General features: G+C 42.9%; 1 protein-coding gene across 1 annotated transcript in view; it reads left to right on the forward strand.

The window, feature by feature from the left end:
• Nucleotides 1–2155: 2155 nt before the first annotated feature.
• The window catches only part of LOC128762082 (neurogenic locus notch homolog protein 1-like), a 36361-nt gene continuing 19350 nt past the window's right edge, over nucleotides 2156–19166 (forward strand). Inside the window, exons 1-8 of the mRNA XM_053869924.1 lie at nucleotides 2156–2388; nucleotides 2823–2904; nucleotides 14628–14890; nucleotides 16025–16363; nucleotides 17863–17985; nucleotides 18051–18284; nucleotides 18469–18624; nucleotides 18815–19003. Of these exons, the coding sequence (XP_053725899.1) occupies nucleotides 2331–2388; nucleotides 2823–2904; nucleotides 14628–14890; nucleotides 16025–16363; nucleotides 17863–17985; nucleotides 18051–18284; nucleotides 18469–18624; nucleotides 18815–19003 (1444 nt within the window). The 5' untranslated portion in view covers nucleotides 2156–2330. The remainder of the gene's footprint in view (nucleotides 2389–2822; nucleotides 2905–14627; nucleotides 14891–16024; nucleotides 16364–17862; nucleotides 17986–18050; nucleotides 18285–18468; nucleotides 18625–18814; nucleotides 19004–19166) is intronic.

A 19166-nucleotide genomic window follows, 5' to 3' on the forward strand; every position in this document is an offset into this window, starting at 1 on the left:
TCTGATGAGAGCAAATGATGCTATGAATTAAAAATGACCAATTTAATCGACTGATTAAGTTAAGGAGATTATGCGCTCAACATAACGCGTGACAATAAAGGACTTGTTCCCTGATCTAGATGAAAATGTAACATGAACCTGAAGGATTAGCTAGAAGCATGTTATGTTATGTATACTGTCTTTTGTGTCTCATGGCTCTGTACTGTACGCGACCCGCCCACCACGGTGCCGTCTCCCTTCAGGGGTTTAACGTCTGCTCAAATGTTTTGGCTTCTTGGCAGATGTGCTACCTGTAACCTCCTGGCAGCTACATGTATACAGCTGAACAAATAATGCAGGACAGTTAGCTAAGAACACAACAATGCAAAAATATTGTACAGTTCCCAAGCCGCCACATTTATAACGGTGTCTTTAACCCCAGTTGTTGAATTTACCTGGGTACAGTTATTTGTTGTGTAAATACACCTGCATGGCAGTTGGAAGGTCCCACAGTTTGTGCGTCAGTATTGTGCCAAACCTGCACTCACTTGACTCTGCTTATCTCAAGCTGAGCGAGATTCAAATATGCTGATTTAAAAACCTGAGGGGAAAAGCTTCACAGATATTTCGGATTTTACAAAGCAAAACAAGTAGCTTGCATTTACTTAATTCTTTTACCACACAGAATTTATATTTGCATATTAGCTTTCTGATCAAAAAAAATCAAACAATATCTTAGCTTATAAAGTAAAACATGGTTTTTCCTCAAAAAAAAAAAAAACTATCTGGTCTGGGCAACTTTTATGGCCACTTAGTATGAGATGAATGCGATTGGATTTGACAGGATGACACAGTTCCTTAAACAGTGTCATGTGAAGCCTCCTCAAACATGGTGCAATGTGATGACCAAGATGAGGTTCTGCAGTGTCCACAGTGACCAAGTTTCCCGCCTGTTTAGTTAGTCACCCGCAATTTTTTGACGCAACAGACAGAACATGTGAAGAGATTATGGTTCCTAACTAATGCAATGTTAGCACGGCCTGCATACAGACTAACATCTTCTGCACATTTGCATCGGTGAACTTTGGATTTCTGTTTCTGATCTCCACATATGATGAACGCTGTACCCCAGCTTTTGAAATCAATGCATACAATACCATGCAAAGTGGAACTAAAAGAGAATCAGTCTTTAGTCATTTAAATATGCCCCTCTAAAAGTGCCCATCAATCCAATGTATGGGACCATTCAGGACCATTGAACTCCACATTTAATCGCTAAAAGACAAATGAAAAATGGAGGCCAACAGATGATGAGTCTTATTTACCTATTGCAACCGACGACTTTTGCCTCTGGGAGCCAGATTGAGTTCACAGACATCTGATGGGAATCTACTCCTCTTTTTGCTGACTGTGCATCCTGTTAGAGTCGGTTGTGTATCAGCAACAACTTATCAAGGTATAAAATCAAACCTCCAAACAGACAGCTCCCAGGCTGTGTCCTGTGAAAATTGTTCTTTCGACTGGGTCAGTTCTAAAATGCTTTGTGTAGATGGATGGGTTTGTTGTTATGTAAGGTTGAGATTGTAAATAAAGCAGTTATTGCATTAACTGGAATGAGACTGACTTTGCCTCCTTTCCAAGCCAAACTTGTTTATCCATTTCTCCCTATATTTGGAGTTCAAAATGATATCATATTTACCCAAAGGAACAATTGATCCAGAAAATAGCAACAAATATTAACCACCCTTTTGACTAGGATTCTGACCAGTTGACTTATTAATGTTGTGTAGTTGATCAGCGCATTGTTATAGTTAACACAGTGGTTAGAAATATATAAATAATTTAACATAAATACATAAATAATGGTATGTAAGCAATTAATAATGCAATAAAAGCAAAATCCAGTATATGTTCAGGAAATAATTTCTGGGAGGTTAATCTTAACCTGCAAGAAGGTAGACAACCAATTTCATTTATTAAAACGGCTGTAAAATAATGTATGGTATGTAGGTGACCAAGTATTTCTGCCGTATCGTGACTTGAGGAAACACTGGACAAGTGAGAATGAGAAACTTCAGCCCTAAGTCCTCGTCGTGTTGTCTGAGAGGGGACTGTCTGCTGTGAGGAGGAAGAGAAAAACGCCCCCCAGATGTGGAGCAGAGCGGCAGCGGCATCCTCCGGGTCACTCATTCCCAGCCAGGGTACACAAGTGACAACATCTCCCGAGACGGAGAGACAACTTTCTGCGTGGACTTTTCCAACTCTGCTGCTGAACTGGCGCCACAAAGAAGACACACATGACGGATCTATGAGCCCACGTGGATTAGTGGAAACTTTTTAAACGAGAAGGAATGCATATTTTCTTTGTGAAACTAACTTTTTTGTTGTCGCTAATAGGACTTACACGAGGTAAGCGCTATCATAGATTGTCAAGAGAGCAATGTATAACGTATAGCTATGTATTTTAAACCCATTTTATTACTTCCATTCGTGCGCGTGTTGGGCAGTTTCGCGAAGTTGCGTTTAAGACTACTTGTCTTCCTTCTGAAAACTCTGACAAACCTCATGCACCTGTCTGCTCACCTCTCCGATACACCCGGTCGAATTGCGCTGTTACCCGCTCAAAGCCCGCGCTCACTCACTTTAAATCTGGGCAGCGCACTTGGAGCTCTGAAACTGGCTCGTGTTTCCTTCTCAAACTTCTGTCAAACTCCAGCACCGTAAGGTCCGAAAGAGAGTAGCACCTACACTTGACATTTCTGGACCTCCGCCTGAAGAAACGTGTGCGTGTGAGGTGCGTTTTGAGTGAATCACCTGCAGTAGTAACTGTGGACTCTCCGCAGGCCTAAGATGCTACATGCCCACCGAGTCGTGTTTGAACCAGGGGAAGTGTGAACCGAGTGCAGACGGGAATGGCGAGTGCAAGTAAGTCCTGTAATGTTGTGACTGGGCCGGTGTGACACTTGTTGGTTGTGTCCGCTGGACCCTGACGTCTGTCACTTTCAACTCCCCCGTCTCTCTCTCTCTCTCTCTCTCCCCCTTCTGTGGCTGGACAACTCTCCCAGCCCTTAAATCTTGTTTTCCTTTTCTTCCACCGAGCGACAGCTGGGGCTGCCAGAAGCTCGACCACCATTGTTCTCCACTGCGATTAATTCTGTGTGACTAATCTGGGTGAGGCTTCCCAGAGAGACCCTCAGACTCCTACTACCACTCACCCCTCTCTGGCTCCCCGCCTCTCTCTCTCTCTAGATTGTGTCCCCTTGCTCAGTCGCCGATCTCTCCGTCTGCCTCTTTTGGTATTCTGCCTTCTTTTTGACTCCAGCACAGTAATTACGAAAATTAATTCTATTTTTATTCGGGTCTGGCCAGTGACAGTCAGTGTCATGCAGCAGCAACGTTGACCACTGAGAGACTGGGCCAACCAGGCCACAGCATCAGAACTGGCAGCAGCCCTGGAGTCCAGCCACGTCTTAATTTGGTCGGGTCGTGAATTCACCTCTGAGGTCTCCCGCTCGTGTACCCCCACCCTACCACAACCTCACTCCCAGCCACCTCACTAGGCCACAAAGCCATCATTGTGCCCCGCAACGTTCTCCTCCCCTCCTCTCCCTCCTCCTCCTCTTGCTCTTCCTCAGACCGCTCCAATTAAACATGGAGATGGGCATGAGGCGCTCACTCCAGGATCGCGGTTTTGAAAAGAAGTTTGCGCGGGCACACATGGATTAGTGTCTTTCATTGTTGGGCCACCAGAGGACCAGAAAGTTAGCAAGGCGAAGGGCGACGAAGGGTTCAACTCTCTGCATATCACCAATTGAGTCACTTAAATGCACTGAAATAAATCAGGCTACATGCATTTCAGACTGACTCACTGTATGTAAATATCCTATTTACATACAGTGAGTCATTCAGAGTTTTTTTCAATGAAATATGCCACTTTGATATCACTATTTCAAAAGGCTATAGCTTGATAAAGGCAAACTGTAAATGAGTTTGGGATGGTAGTAAATTCCCTCATCTGAATTGTGTTTTATGGTTTCACCAGGCCGAGGCCATAGTGAATTACATAACTTCTACAGATGTTTACCTGATCCACTGGTGACGCTCTTCCACATCTCTCAAGCAATGTTGATGTGCGTCATTATTTGCATTCATGGAGGGTCGGAACACCACTGCCGCCTCCGATTTGTTTTGTATTTACTTCTATCACCCGCTTTTGTTTTCACTGTACCTTTGCACTCTAGCTCCGTCTGTTTTCACCGTTGATCCGCCACATCCCTGAACACGGTGAAGGTCCTATATGTGCTGCTTGTGGGTGGTAAACAGACTGCGTCTGTCTCACAGTACAAGGATAATATTCCTCTTCAGAATTTGTGTCAGTCAATTTTTTCAATTCTTTCTCTCTTTTATAGTCCTACTATGAAACAACAAACCGTTTTCAGTCTTTATTTTTCGGTTAACATACTCAACACACTTGCATTATACAGGGGTTGGACAAAATAATGCAAACACCTTAAAGCTTTTTTTTATTTTGTCCAACCACTGTATAACCACTATATATAAGCATTATATATAACAAGAGAAGGATAAAAGGTGATGTAAAGAACTGTGTTATCCCTGCCCTTGGAAGGTATTTATATTGATCAACACATTAAACATTAGTCAAACAGGAGCTGCTCTTGTACTCAAGTGTTGGGTCGAGGTGAAGAAAGCGGCTTTAGACGCTTCAGTTTTATATAGACTGTCAGGGATGTCTACTTGACATGCCATACCTTGAATACCAGCCCCATCTCATCTCAACTGAGATTCTTACTGAAGTTTATCTGCAAAGCGTTTCAAGAAGGCTCGCAGTGGTTTGGCATGATCTGAGAAGAGGGACTGAGCCAAGCTAATCCAGAGCAGGAAAAATAACTCCAGTGGCAACAAGGGGCAGAATCAAAGCGGTGAGATGAGTGATGGCAGGCGAGCTCGAGGGTGCGGAAGGACATCGCTGAGAGATCTTCATCCTCTGTCAGTTTGATGGCAAAAAGTGCATGAGATCCTTAGTCATATGAAAGGTGTATGCATGCTATAGTATCACTTATAGCCATTTATAGATACAGTAAAAAATGCTATTTTATTACATTGGTCTTGTGGAGTCCCAATGGTAGAAAGTTTTTGTTTATCACTTTTATTGTCTAGAAACGGTTCAGGAATTTGTAGTGAGGACTAGCATATATGCATTTTTAGGGAGAATCAGCAGAGCGTCAAAGTGTCAGATAAAGGTTTTCTTGTAGGGAAAAAATGACTTGATTTGGTAACAGTGGCTGTGTCTAAAAATGTAGCTTAGCTGTATAAAGGACCTCTCATGATTTATAAATGCTCAGCGATGACTTAATATAAGTTTAGATGGTCTTTGATCACAGGAATAGTCATTAGGTCTTCCTCCTGCTGTGCGTTGTGACTGCCACTTCAGTGAAAGTGAGCCCTTGTCTATCCAGTGCCGGGCTTCTTCAATGGTACTTCTGTTTGCTGTGGTCAGATGAGTCTATCTAAACCTTGGTGAATACACACACACTCTCACACACATCTTCATTCAAAGTCAGGAAACTGCCTCAGAGGGGCCAGGGGGAAGAAAAGGTGCCGTATCTGATCATATCATCAGACAACGAGAAGCACAGCGGCAGGCTTTTATGAGGCCGCTGGTGTTGGGTTCAGTTTGGCAAGTGCGTGGCTGGTGAGATACTGGAGTTATAGATGAAGAACACAACTTGATGTTGAGGACTCATCTTGTGCGCTGGCACCTTTCACAACAAATCACATAAACTTTCATTGTGTGGTGAATGGACATATGCTGCTTGTATGAATCGCTGGTCTCACCCGAAACCGCACACCCTTGTTTCTTTCTTCCCTTTCAGCCAGACCACCTGTCTGTGGCTTTTAATTCTACAACTTAAACGCGGCCTCACCCACGCAGCAGCATGCTCCATAATACCCATGATTACTTGTGGTTTTGTTCTCCTCATAGACAGGAACGACTTTGTCTGCCAGGTGCTGGCAGCTCTCACTTCACTGACTCACGGTTCACAGGATACTTTAGAAGAATGGCTACAAAGTTGTTGTTGTGGATTTCAGTTAAGTAAAGTAGATTTCAAGCCTTGATACCATTCAGAGCATCTGCTGCTTCAGGGGAAACAGTGTTTTAAAGTTGATTTTCCCCCAGAATATTTCAGGTTCATCTCTCGGCAGAAGAGTTAACCTTCTTGTTTTCATTTTGAGGGTCACATTTTTTGTGTTTCTTTTTGGGACGCCAGATGGTTTGGTGACATGGAAAGGAGAGACAGGGGACATGGATTGGCTGACTTGCTGGGACAACCTCCGGTCGGAAATCATCCCAAACTAGGTTTTGTAGGGTCTATATAAAAAGATATATAAGCAGATTTTAGTTCATTCAGTTTATCGTCAGCTGCATTCCATTTGTGATGGCATTGGTTAGTCCAAGGTTCCCTGTACTGTACACCAAAGTAGCACGCATCACCTGTAAGGTCTTCACATGCACCACCTGTTAAAGGTCTCTGTAGCTGTGTTGTTGAGTTGTGATGTCATCACGCGCATTGAGGACTCTGCCTTTCATGGTAGACCACTAAGGAGGACTATCAAAAATACGCATCGAGCTTCAATCTCTGTGCCCCTCCCATCCCGCGGAGACGCCGTCTATGCTGAGAAGTTCTGGGGAGAACCCTGACTCAATTCCGTGCATTCGACTTGAGAAAGGCCTTTAGATTTGAAACGATCAAAACTATGGAAACATTTCACAATGGACTTATCAAAGACTAAAGTGAGGTACAACATTTTGAAACATACAATACCAAATGGGCAGCACAGTGGCGCAATGGTTAGCACTGCTCTCGTCAAGAACGTTCCAGGTTTTAATACAACTCTGGACCTTTTGGAGTTGTGGAGTTTGTATGTTCTCCAGTTTCTTCCCACATGCTCACTAGGTTAATTAATGATGTGTGTGTGTGTGTGTGTGTGTGTGTGAGAATGGTGTGTGTGCCTTGCGATGGACTAGGGACCTGTATCGGGTGTGGTCCTGCCTCTCGTGCATTGACCACTGGGATAGGCCAGAACTCCCCGCAACCCTGAACAGGACTAAGTGCTGTTTAAAGGAAAATGTATGGCTGTATGTATGTGAGTGATTCCCAGAATCTTGAGCACACCTGAATATAGCAGGTCTGTAAGGTGTAGCGATGCAGTCTACACTGTAGAAAAGTCACTGATCTCCGTGTACGGGCTTAAAGATACGTGAGGATACGTAACATTTCTTCTGAACAGGTGTTGCAAACAGGTTCCAGCATTGAGACTGATCGATGATGAAAAGAAACCCAGCAAAGTACAGATATAATTGGACTCGTCACTTCAGACCAATGAAGTCGCAGGCTTTCTAATGACATTAATGCACTCATTGTCCAGCTGCACCTGCGAACAGCAATGCTGTTATACAACAGGTGAAACATTGGTGCATTGAATCATTGAGTTCATGCCTTAGTGGCATGAAAAGTCATACATTGGCCACGTCATTGTTTAAGTAGCGGTTTATAGTCCGGAAAATGCAGCACATTTTTTACGTTTTAAAACAACCATGAACACTATACAAGTGATTCCATTTCCATTCCATTTTTTCTTTTTTTATATTACTTTTTACCATAATAAAATGGTAAAAAGTCAACCTGTACATGTCAAAATAGTTGCAGTTTGTTCGCTACTGCACTTTGGTGACAGTTTATATGTGTTCATAATAACGATTGCCTTGATTCCATCATCAGTTGAGCGGAAAGAAGAGCCTATAAAAAGTACTTGTACCGGCAAAGGGAACTGTATAATGCCATCATTTTTGCCGCAATACTGTTGCACATGTACAGTGGAACAATCTTCCTGCCAGATCCACCTTCAGACAAGCTTAAGTGGTTCCCAGCCTTGTAAAGTGGCCAGTGGCAGCAGTCATTATAGCTGCCATGACTTGAGACAGGCGCACACACACACACACACACACACACACACACACACACACACGCTGACCAAGAAGACAGGGAATTGGCTCTTTCCCATGGGCCACGTCCTTATTGCTCCCAAATAAACAGGGTCTCTAATGAAGGCTGCCAGATGTGGGCTGGCCAGGTCAGCTCTCCTGTACGATTAGAGAGGAAGGAAAAGAGGAGTAGACGTAACCAAAGAGAGAGAGAACCAGCAGTATTTCCCCTGTAATTTGGGTAGCCAGGGGGATTTGGTGGTTTCAGATCCATAACAAACCCTGTTTTTTCCTGCTTGGTTTTCAGTTATTTTGGGTGACTGCAGTCAATTGATATTACTGATGTCCGCGTTGAGGCTTTTTCAAACTGTTGGCTAATTTGCCACGGTGTCCATAAAACCAAGGGAGGGATCATAAAAGAAGTGAAGATTTGGGCCTGAAGGAACAGCTCTTAAAGTAGGCCAGAAAATTCAGACTAAAAAGGTCAGTCAAAGCTAACTAACAGGAAATGAGCTGAATTATACTGAAGGGGCTTCAAGTGGGACGGAATACAGCTGTGATCAAGGAGCACACAAACATGCAGCAGGGTCTGTTTAACAACTGATTTGTTGCTCGGTACAGAGATTTGCTTGGCAGATCAAAAACCGGCATGCGATTTTTAGTTATGTGCTGTGACATGAGACTGCTAACACCCAAGCTACAACTAACACTTAGAGAATGAACCAAGTGGAGATTTGGAAAAGTGCATTAACTGGAAGTAATAAATGGACTGGAGATTCCAAAGTGGCAATGCATTGGCCGGGAATCACACACGGGCCTCCTGCGTGGCAGGCGAGAAGTCTACCACTGAACCACCAATGCCTAGTGGTGGGAATTCACTTGATAGTTCAGAGGCCTCTGTTAACCGTTTGTGAGGCAAATTGAGTATAAAAGTTATATCATGGACAGTGAAAGACTACATGCATTCAGTTATGAGGACATTTTATTACATTTAAGAATGTAATAAAAGCAAAGGGCACATTTTGTTTTAACAACTTGCGTCTTGTAGAGGGAAGATGAGGTTCCTGCCTGTTGTAGGCTTGTCACAGGCCACATTTTTGATTCACGATTTTGGGAAAAATATTGTGATTTATCGTGACAAAAAGTTGTGATTCAACATTTAAAAATGATATATTTACGTATGTGTTTCCATATTATTACCTGATCATTATATGGTGTGACCAACAAAATCTCATGCAGTCACTAATAAACACTTCTTCCCTGTACGCCTGGCCTACAGATTGACATGATGCTTACATCGATATAAACACAACTCTGGTCGCAGTGTTGAGGTGTATCCTCACTCCCAAAAGTCCAGAGTTTCTACCAGTAGACTGGGTTATGCGTTTGTATTGAGTACAATGGGAGTCAGTTGGTGGAAAGCAATGTAGATCCTGTAAATTTTCAAAGTTTAACACGAATAATGCAGACTTTGAATCATGCTTTACTCTGAAGCGTCACTGCTAGTCACGCTTTCTACTTGGCTCCGAGGAAAAGATCAAATCAACAAGCACAGAGGGGAGACATGGGTCGGACAGTCCAGATATTCTTTCTGCTTGGTTGTCAGGCGGCTGAAATGACGCCACAGTGCCTCCATGGCTGGTGGATTGGGACGCCAGCAGGTTTTCAACTGCGCTCTCCAGAAGATCGACTCAGCTTGGCGGCATGCTTTTGCTTTCAAAATCACAGCCTTTGTGATTCGAGAATCGCATTCTATTGCACCACAATGTTGAGTTGAAAAATGCCAAAAGTGGTTCAGGTCTTATTTGGTACAAGTTTGCTATGTACAGAGATTCTCTTGCCAGATCAGAAAGCCAGAGTTCACGTGAATCTTCGACCCTCAGTCTAGTGCATGTTGATGATGGTGAATGTTCGGCAGGAAGCCCCAGACTTGAGCTCATATGAACCAACTTTAATTTGGCATGTCTTATTGTCTCTTCTATTCTGCCCCCATTTGTCCTTTTCTTCAACCCCATTTCTGCCAATCTATTTTGGCCATATTATTATTTATGTCATTACGTCAAGGCTGTATCCTTAAGTTAAACTAGAGAGCTCATCTCTCTCTGCCACCCTTCTTTTGTCACCAAGTACATTCTCATGCAACGTTTCTGCATCTGGCAGCTGAGGTACTTATTTTGACTACACCATGGTGCGAAGGTGTTATTGCCAGATCTGGCGAGGCCCTGAAAGAAATAAGATTGCTTTCAATTATGTCAATTACAGAACTGGAAGCAGACACTCATTCCGTCTCCCACAGAGATTCACACGGCACTGTAATCGTATAACTGCACAACCTATTTTACTAAGCTCCTTTAAAGAGATATAGTGTGAGTGTACAGCTGGCTGAATCTGCGTCCTAACGCCAGGTTTTTGTTTGTGTACTGTGCACATGTGCAGCCTACATATCAGTCAGTATTTGACATCAGGAAGATGGCAGATGGCAGATTGGCCCGACATTGAGGAAAACCCCTTTAGTGCGACGCCTGGCAAAAGGCTAAATGTCACCACAACATCTGCTACAGGCTCGAGCTGGGCCGTCACTGTTACGCATCCCATCAGTGTGGCAGACTTGTTGTCATGGGCGACTGTGGCAGACACTGTAGAAGAGACGACCCCGAGCATGCTGGAGAACAATGAGAGCTTCTAGGCCGGGATGACAGAAAAGATAATAACAGTATCAGCCTTACCACAGAGATAATTCCACTGCTGTCCCGTGGTTATACGATCCCCTCCAAACACCTGATATTTGCTTAGCTTCTGATTTGTGCCCCCTTTTCATGACTTTATTTACCTTCTCCTGCAGCTCAGTTAACCTGCTGCTGTCGAGGTTGTTCTTCAACTTACCTCGCAGGGAAATGTTGAAGCAGCTGCTTTAAAACGTTTCAGTCTTCTCAGCGCTTTATCTTTCCGCACCTTTTGAGCTCATTCGAGAGCAGCAAAAGCTGCTTTGTGCTGTGTGTGCATTTGACAGACTGTTGCTAAGTTAAAGAGCAAACTGTTTGCATTCTAAACCTTGCGTGTGCTTCGGTTGACTTGCATCTCAGTTGTAGTGTGGGGCCGTTTGTCCACGTGCGTTGCCTGTTTGTCTTCACAGCCTTAGTGCGAGACGTAGGGATTTACTTTGAGGGCAAATACAGTGTGACGCTAGGTTTAGTGCAGGTGTGATTTTCATCAGTGAGCTATGACATGAGACTGCTAAAACCCAAGCTACATTCTCATGTATTCCACGTGGAAGTTCCGTGATATGACACAGGCTTGCAGTCCATCACAATTTAACCCCAAAATCGGTGTTCTTGTACTTTAACCCCAAATGTGCACCTTGTTATTCCACATAAACAACACTTTAAGACCTTAAGATATTTAGAGAATAAACCAAATGACGATTGGGGTAATAGAGTGTTCGAAATGTCCTGCGTTGAAAGTTCCAAAAAACTTTCCATTGGCCGGGACTCGAACGCGGGCCTCCCGCGTGGCAGGTGAGAATTCTAACACTGAACCACCAATGCTTACTGCAGAGCGTTCAGATGATAGTTCAGAGGCCTCTGTTAACCATTTATATCATGGACAGTAAAAGACCACATGCATTCAATTATGAGGACATTTTGTTACATTTAAGATTGTAATAAAAGCGAAGGGCAGATTTTGGTTTAGCAACTACGTCTTGTGGAGGGAAGATGAGGTTCCAGCCCAGTCTTTGGTCAGTGGTGGTGATAGCAGCTGCTGGGTGTTACGGGTACTTAGGTCCGGTACGCTCAGGGACCAATCACAGTGCCTGCTGAACTTAGTTGGTTATTATGTGAAGCACACAACAGGCCGTAAGCAGCATGGCAGCCACAACAAATCAAGCTCTGGAACTGGTAGATCCTCAGTGATGTGTCCTCTGTATCGAGGCTTTGTGTAGCGAGTATGCTTTTCTAATGTTTGAAGTAGAAACCTGTTGATGCTGCCACTTGGAGGAAAGGGTGTTCTAAATGGTCGAAGTGAAAAAAGGTTCTATTTGTGTCCCTGGCTGTGCTGTCACTGTGTCACAGCCATTTCTGATCGCACTCCACGATGCTTTAAAACTGAGAACCAAACCGGTATCTGTGTATGGCTACACCATGCTTCATCTGGCCTGTGTTGCTCCTTGTTTCTTTTATTCTTACTCTCTTATGACAATGAATGATGAAAAACGTTTCCTCTGTCACATGGTAAAGGGTCAATTTGTACCATACGAATCCTTAAGGAACAAAAGCTCCTCCTGGTCTGTGTCCAGGTTTGGGGATAGTGGTGGTGCCGGTGAGAGGAATGAGGAAGAGTGGTGGGATTTGGATTGGGAGATGTTGGACTGGAGGAGGGGCTGAGCGTTGGAGCAGCAGCAGCTGCTGTCTGCTCATTAACATGCGCACCTGCTCCCCCGGCTCCTTCCCAGCCAGCTCGTGTGGCGCCTCCAAACCTCAGCAGCCGCCACCGCTGGAGCTTAAGCACTCCGGCCCGAGCTGCCTAAAACCCGCTTAAACGCCTACATGGTCTGGTAGATTTGGGTCATTTTCAGAATACACTATCAAAACTTTCAATTCAAGATTTACGGAGAACAAACTTTTGGAAAGGTTTTTGAAAAGTTATTGTTTCTGTCCTACCACTTTCACATACTAAATTCTTTGGTCAGTCACAAATTGTGTATTGAGAAATGGATTAATAAAGAAGAATGTCTAAATTTAAGATTGAATGGCTGAACATAAACTAAAAATTAAGGTTTGCTAATATAAAGCTATTGAGGTGGCAGACACCTGGGTAAAGTTTACTATGTAAAGATCGATTTTGAAGCTCCTCATCAGCTTTAGCAGTGTTTGGCTGCAAAATGTTTAAGACTTACATCGACCCCTCAGATCAGAAGATTTATTCAATGCAGAAATACTTGAATCTGTTCATCCACACTTTCGATTTCTCGTCAAAATGCTAATTTCACCTCCTGTTTAACTTAAGAAGTGTGTTATACGAAAATGAAATGACTACGATAGACACTGTTTACACCCATCAGGCTACATAACACTTGGCGAAAGCGCGGCCTGGCTAAATGCCACCACTCTCTTCTAATGTTTATGCAGTGGGCAGACTAGCATGTGATGTTTTCTTTTGCTTGCCACAATTCTAAGGCCGACTAATCCCCTGAGAGGGGGACCCTCTCTAAACACACGCCTGCCTCTCCACTGAGGCTACTGCTCAGACTCTCCCCTACACACACACACACATCTGACCCCCTGGGAATTTTTGGGGACAAGGTCCTGGCGTTGCCTGAGGGCTAATGGACTTACTGGCCCTTGTCAGGTATTTGAACATGACAGTTACGTTTCATACCGTGGGAATTCTGCTTTCTGCTTAACCTTCACTCGCCAAATTACCTTGCTTTGCACCAAAAAAAACACAGGAATATATACGTTTCATTACTAGTGTACTTCACAGAAACGGTTCTGTCCAACTGTCAGAGTAAATCCACTTGTGGTATGGAGCTTTGAAGTTGCCACAATGTTGGCTTCCAGCTCAAAAGATGGTGGCATAGATGCTGCCTTGTCCTGCGGATGAATGCCTGCTGACAAAAGGGTAAAGAGGGAACATTTTTGCTCCAAATCCGCTGAAGAGTTCCATGATAGCTGCTTGTCTTGTGTCAACTTTCAGCCCAAATAGATTAGAGCAAGGAATTCCAAATAGCAGGCATGTTTTTGTTCTCTGCACCCAATGCTATTGAGAAGGCTCTTTGTTTTTAGGATGGCCGAGCCTCCTTGGCCACCCAGCACTGTCGACAACAGCTTTGAGTCACTGAAAATGATGGATATGAGAATGTGATGGCTACTCACGCGTATCTAAAGTGGTTAGCCTTGAAGGTATGCATTTGCTGGTGGAGTGTTTTTTACTCACTGTTTATACAACAATAAAACTCATATTAGCCAAATCGCTGTGAAATAAAAATAGTAATTCATGAAACACTTTCCATGCTGCTCATAGTAGAGTGAGGCTCAAATGTCCTGACCGTCTTCATTTCTGTTAAATGATCTTGTGTGTAGTAGACTGCTGGTGTGTAGGTATGAGTGTGAGCGACTGTGTGTGGCCTCTTTGTTGCACATCCTCAGGGGACTCGCTTCAACTTCTCTCATTGTAATTGTAAATGTGTGAATGCGTCCCTCGGATTGGAGGCAGCTTCCCTGCTCTTCTTTCTCACGAACCTGTTTGCTGGTGTCTGAGCTGCACTTACCGTTCCATTGACCGACTTTTACAGCTTCAAACACATTGTCTGGTGACAGTAAAGAGATGAATGTCGTTCCTTATTAAGCATAGTTCCCCTGCCTGTGTCGCCATGTTGTAAAAGTCTATTAATCTAAATTCCTGATTTATGAGCAAAGAGTCATACTCAAAGATGAGCGACACGTGAAAGAGTCTTTGTTGTGACCTCTTCAACCAGCGGTGAACCTGAAACAGCTTTGAAAAGTATCACAATGTGTGGCAATTCAACTTAGTTATCTGTGCTGGGCCACATTTTTAAAGTTAAAAATCATTACTGTTAAATTAAGACAATATTTCTTCAAGTCCCTCAGTGGTCTTACTCTTTCAACAAATTCTTTGTCCTCAGATGCAAAGATGGGTTCGCTGGTAGTAGGTGCCAGTTTCCAGACCCATGTACCACCTTGCCCTGCATGAATGGAGGCTCCTGCCAAGCTGTGACCAGGGGCAACACCGTGGACTTCAGCTGCACGTGTCTACCAGGCTTCACTGACCGCCGGTGTTTGACTGCTGTTGACAATGGCTGCATCAGCAGCCCCTGTCGCAATGGAGGAATATGTGAGCTTCAAAGTGCTCTCAAGTACAGGTGCAGATGTCCACCTGGATGGTCAGGTAACAATCCACACTCAAACACTTTTTTAGGGCAGGGTGGGCTTTTTTCTAGGGGACCGCGTGATATGCTGGGATTGTTGTGAGGAGCCATCAAACCCCAAGACGGAAGAAAGAAGATGTGAAAAAATTCAAAAACTAAAGAAAGAGTCAATAACTATATAAGTAAATTTGGGCTGTCATGAGACTAAAAATTAAATCTCAATTAATCACGCTAAAGATGAGTTAACTAGTGATTAATGGCAGATTCCTCACTCATTTTTCAGTTTGAAATGTAACTTAAAGGGAGATTTTATCAACAAATCAGTGGCCATTAGTGCATTCTTCATGCACACATTTGTTGACTACAACCCAAAAACTTTCAAGAACTTGCTATATGCACAACACAGATACAAAATGTGTGAGTAATTTGCTGTTAATTGCGAGTTAACTCGATTAATTGAGATTAAAATTTTAATCGAGTGAGGTCCCTAAAGTTAAATCGGAATAGTAATATGCTGCAAATATAGATTTCACAAAGTTTGTTACCCATTAGATAACATGATCACAAATATACTGTAATCCTTCATTTTATACACATTTTCATGAATTATTGTGTGTATCTTATTTATTAAAGTAGCAAATGGCAGTATGAAAGAGTTATGCGGAAATATCATAGCTAGGCAAATTATTACAAATTCATTTTGTTTCTTTTTTTGGGGGGGGCAATACCGTTTTACAAAATCTCTTCAAAATGATATATTGGAATTTATGTGTGAAGGAAAGATTATGTGTTAAGAAAAAATTCAAAAGAAAATTATATTTAGAATTGAGATAATATTGACTACTTACTTATAGATATTATTGTTTGAGATATTTCAAGATGATCCGGGCAGCGGGCTTTGCCCAGGTATGGTTTTGTGTCTTTTTTGGTGAGGAGAAAGTGGAAATTTATCAATTTATCAAAATATATCCTCATTGGAATAGCAGCTGTATTTTGCACAATAAGAACTTATGAGCACACAGTTTACACGCTGAGTCTTTGGTCTCAAGTTGAATTCACCCCAAACTCAAACCAAAAGATCTTTGTCAATCCCTTGTTTCAGTTTTAATTTATCTTTACTACATCTTTACTATATCTTTACTCTTTACTACCAGGTACTTTTTGTGAACAACCCAACCCCTGCGCCTCAAACCCTTGTGCCAATGGCGGTCAGTGCTCTGTGTATGGCTCAGGCTACGAGTGCAGGTGCACTTCCTTTTTCTTTGGACCGACCTGCGCAGAGGACGTTAATGAGTGCGATGCAAACCCACCACGCTGCAAAAATGGCGGACTTTGCATCAACATGGTGGGATCATTCAGATGCCAGTGCCCACCAGAATATATGGGGAAGTACTGCGAGGGCCGGTATCAACCCTGCAACCCTCAGCCTTGTCACAATGGAGGCACCTGCATTCAGACTGGGGAGAGCAGCTATGAATGTTCCTGTGTGCCAGGTAAGGATGAATCCAACACACATTCATACTGAGCGCGAACCAAGAGTTTATTTGCTGATACCAACTTTACCTAGCAAAATACTTAAAGCTGTGACTTAGCTTATTGTTATTTAAAACTATATGTACAATTAAAAAATGAATTCGACTGTGGCAGTGCAGTATGTAATGCGATAAATATTAATATTTACGTGAAATGTAAAAATTACACTGTGCAAAATAAGATTTTTTTTTTGTGTTTCTTTTGTTCTAGGTAATGAACTTGACATTCTTTAAAGTGTGACCATCATCAAGTACAAACTATAAGAATCAACTCCAAGTGGATTTGTTCTAAAGTAGTGTAGTTTTAATCTCTGCCTGTTGTTTTTACGGTGATGTCACTCAAGTCTGTTGCAACTTACTTGATTCTGCTCGTGCACGTATGTGGACCGTGTGTGCCAAGCACAGCAGGAAGGCCACCAGGGCTTATCGTAAGGAAATGGCCAAAAGACAACATCCTTTTCACATAGGGAGAGAAGAAATGTTCATCACATCCAAACAAACGTATTTTTGGTTTGTTTTCGCTACTATTAACAACGTTTGACAGATATTCAATGAATAACATCCTTAAAATGTCTTTCCTTGTACAAGGTAAACAAACAAAATTTAGGGGGTTGTTTTCGACTACCATTTTAGCGTTTTGGACTAAGATCGTTTCTGTACTGTCCTTATGTCTTAACAATAATTAATAATATATAGGTTATGGCTTATTTGTGTTGGAAAATATTGAGTACTTGCGAGAGTTTATTACACTTGAATCAGTGTCAGTTTGAAGCAGTGGAAAACTAGTGATAAATTCAAATTGATTACTTTGTTTTTGTTTTGTTTTTTAATCTTTGCAGTGAAGATAAGGGTTGTGAATTCATGAGGGTGGATGATGCTGCTATCATTGGGGGAAATGCTTCATGTATGATAAGATTCTCAGTTGCTTCTGCAGCACGATTTGTTCTTTCAACTCACATTTTAAATTTAAAAGCTCCTTCAGTTCCTTTATGGTAACTTAATATTTTGCATTTGCTTAAAGAATGTTGATTTAAAAAAAACCCAGTTTGAAATACAATACAAGTCTGAGAGACTGAGAGCTCAGTTACATGTGTTCTGCCAGCCAGTAGGCTCTGCTGTTCCTTAAACAAAAGCTCTGCCACAACTCTTACTTGAAAATGTACTTCAGGTGAATCCTTGCTCATCTCTTCAGACATGGAAATCTATCAATTAAAGTTCTGTTTTGTACATATGATGCATTATTTTCTATAGAAAGATTGTCAACTGTATTTCAGCAGCTCAAAAAAAGATCAGAAAACACTTTTTTCCCACCCACAAGTTGCCACATGGCTGGTACAGTTACACACCTGCCTGCCGTTGTTCAGCTGACCACATTCAACTGAAGTGTCGCATGAATCCATGAGAGTTAGACAAATCTGAGCCCACCACAGCTTGAAAAGACACATGATCATTTCCTGCAGGTTTTACTGGCAAAAACTGCGACCACAACATCGATGACTGTCCTGGACACGAGTGCATGAATGGTGGGACTTGTGTAGATGGAGTCAACACATACAACTGCCAATGTCCACCAGAATTTACAGGTTTGTGTATTTCAAAGAAGGTTCTTTAATTAGATAGAAGGCTAACCCTTTGTGCAAACCTGCAGGACAACATTGTACTGAAGACGTTGATGAGTGCAAACTGATGCCCAACACCTGCCAGAATGGCGGCACATGCTCCAATAAATACGGCAGCTACCATTGTGTGTGTGTTAATGGGTGGGCTGGAGACGAATGCAGCGACAACATTGATGATTGTGCCAGCGCCGCCTGCCACCATGGCTCCACCTGTCACGACCGCGTTGCCTCTTTCTTCTGCGAGTGTCCACCTGGACGCACAGGTTTGTACCTTCCGCCGATGAGCACCTGCTGATAGAGAAGTGAGATTCAGGAAGGCTTTAAATGTCTGGCATTGTTTTTGTCGTATATTTTTTACGGGCGCTATGTTTGTGTTGTTTTCTTCTGAACGTGACTGGTTGTTTCAGTGAGTTAAGGATTACTAATGCTTTCCTGTTGGTGCTTCAGGTTTGCTGTGTCAGCTGGATGATGCATGCATCAGCAATCCCTGTCAGAAGGGGTCCAACTGTGACACCAATCCCATCAGTGGAAACCACTACTGCACCTGCCCGACGGGCTTTGTCGGTGCTGCCTGCGACAAGGATGTCGATGAGTGTGCAATTGGTAAATATCCGACATTTAAGCTCCTCTTCATGACATAATGAAACGCTTAATTTGACGCAAATAAAATTGTTAAAATCCTCATTTCAAGTATTGACTATTGGCTCTTTATTGGGTTTTTTTCAATGTTATTCTGCACTTTATTGCATTCTGTGTCATGAATTTAAATGTTTTTTGATTTTGTGTCGAACAGGTCCCAACAACCCTTGTGAACATGCTGGGAAATGCATCAATACCAAGGGCTCATTCCAGTGCAAGTGCCAGCGTGGCTATATGGGTGCACGCTGTGAGCTGGACATCAACGAGTGCTTGTCCAACCCATGCATGAACGAGGCCACATGTCTGGACCAGATCGGTGACTTCCGCTGTATCTGCATGCCAGGTAAGAGTTCTAGGGACACATACCTGCTTATTTCTGACGTTCGACTTCCCGAAGCAGAATGTAGAATTTAGTCCTTCCATGAAAGTTTTCCAGTGGGGTTCCAAATCAAAAACTGACTCTGGAATGACTGTGATGTGTGCCTCTGTTTCTTCTCCCTCCTGGT

The sequence above is a fragment of the Synchiropus splendidus genome, chromosome 7 (assembly GCF_027744825.2).
Source record: "Synchiropus splendidus isolate RoL2022-P1 chromosome 7, RoL_Sspl_1.0, whole genome shotgun sequence".
Classification (NCBI taxonomy): domain Eukaryota; kingdom Metazoa; phylum Chordata; class Actinopteri; order Syngnathiformes; family Callionymidae; genus Synchiropus; species Synchiropus splendidus.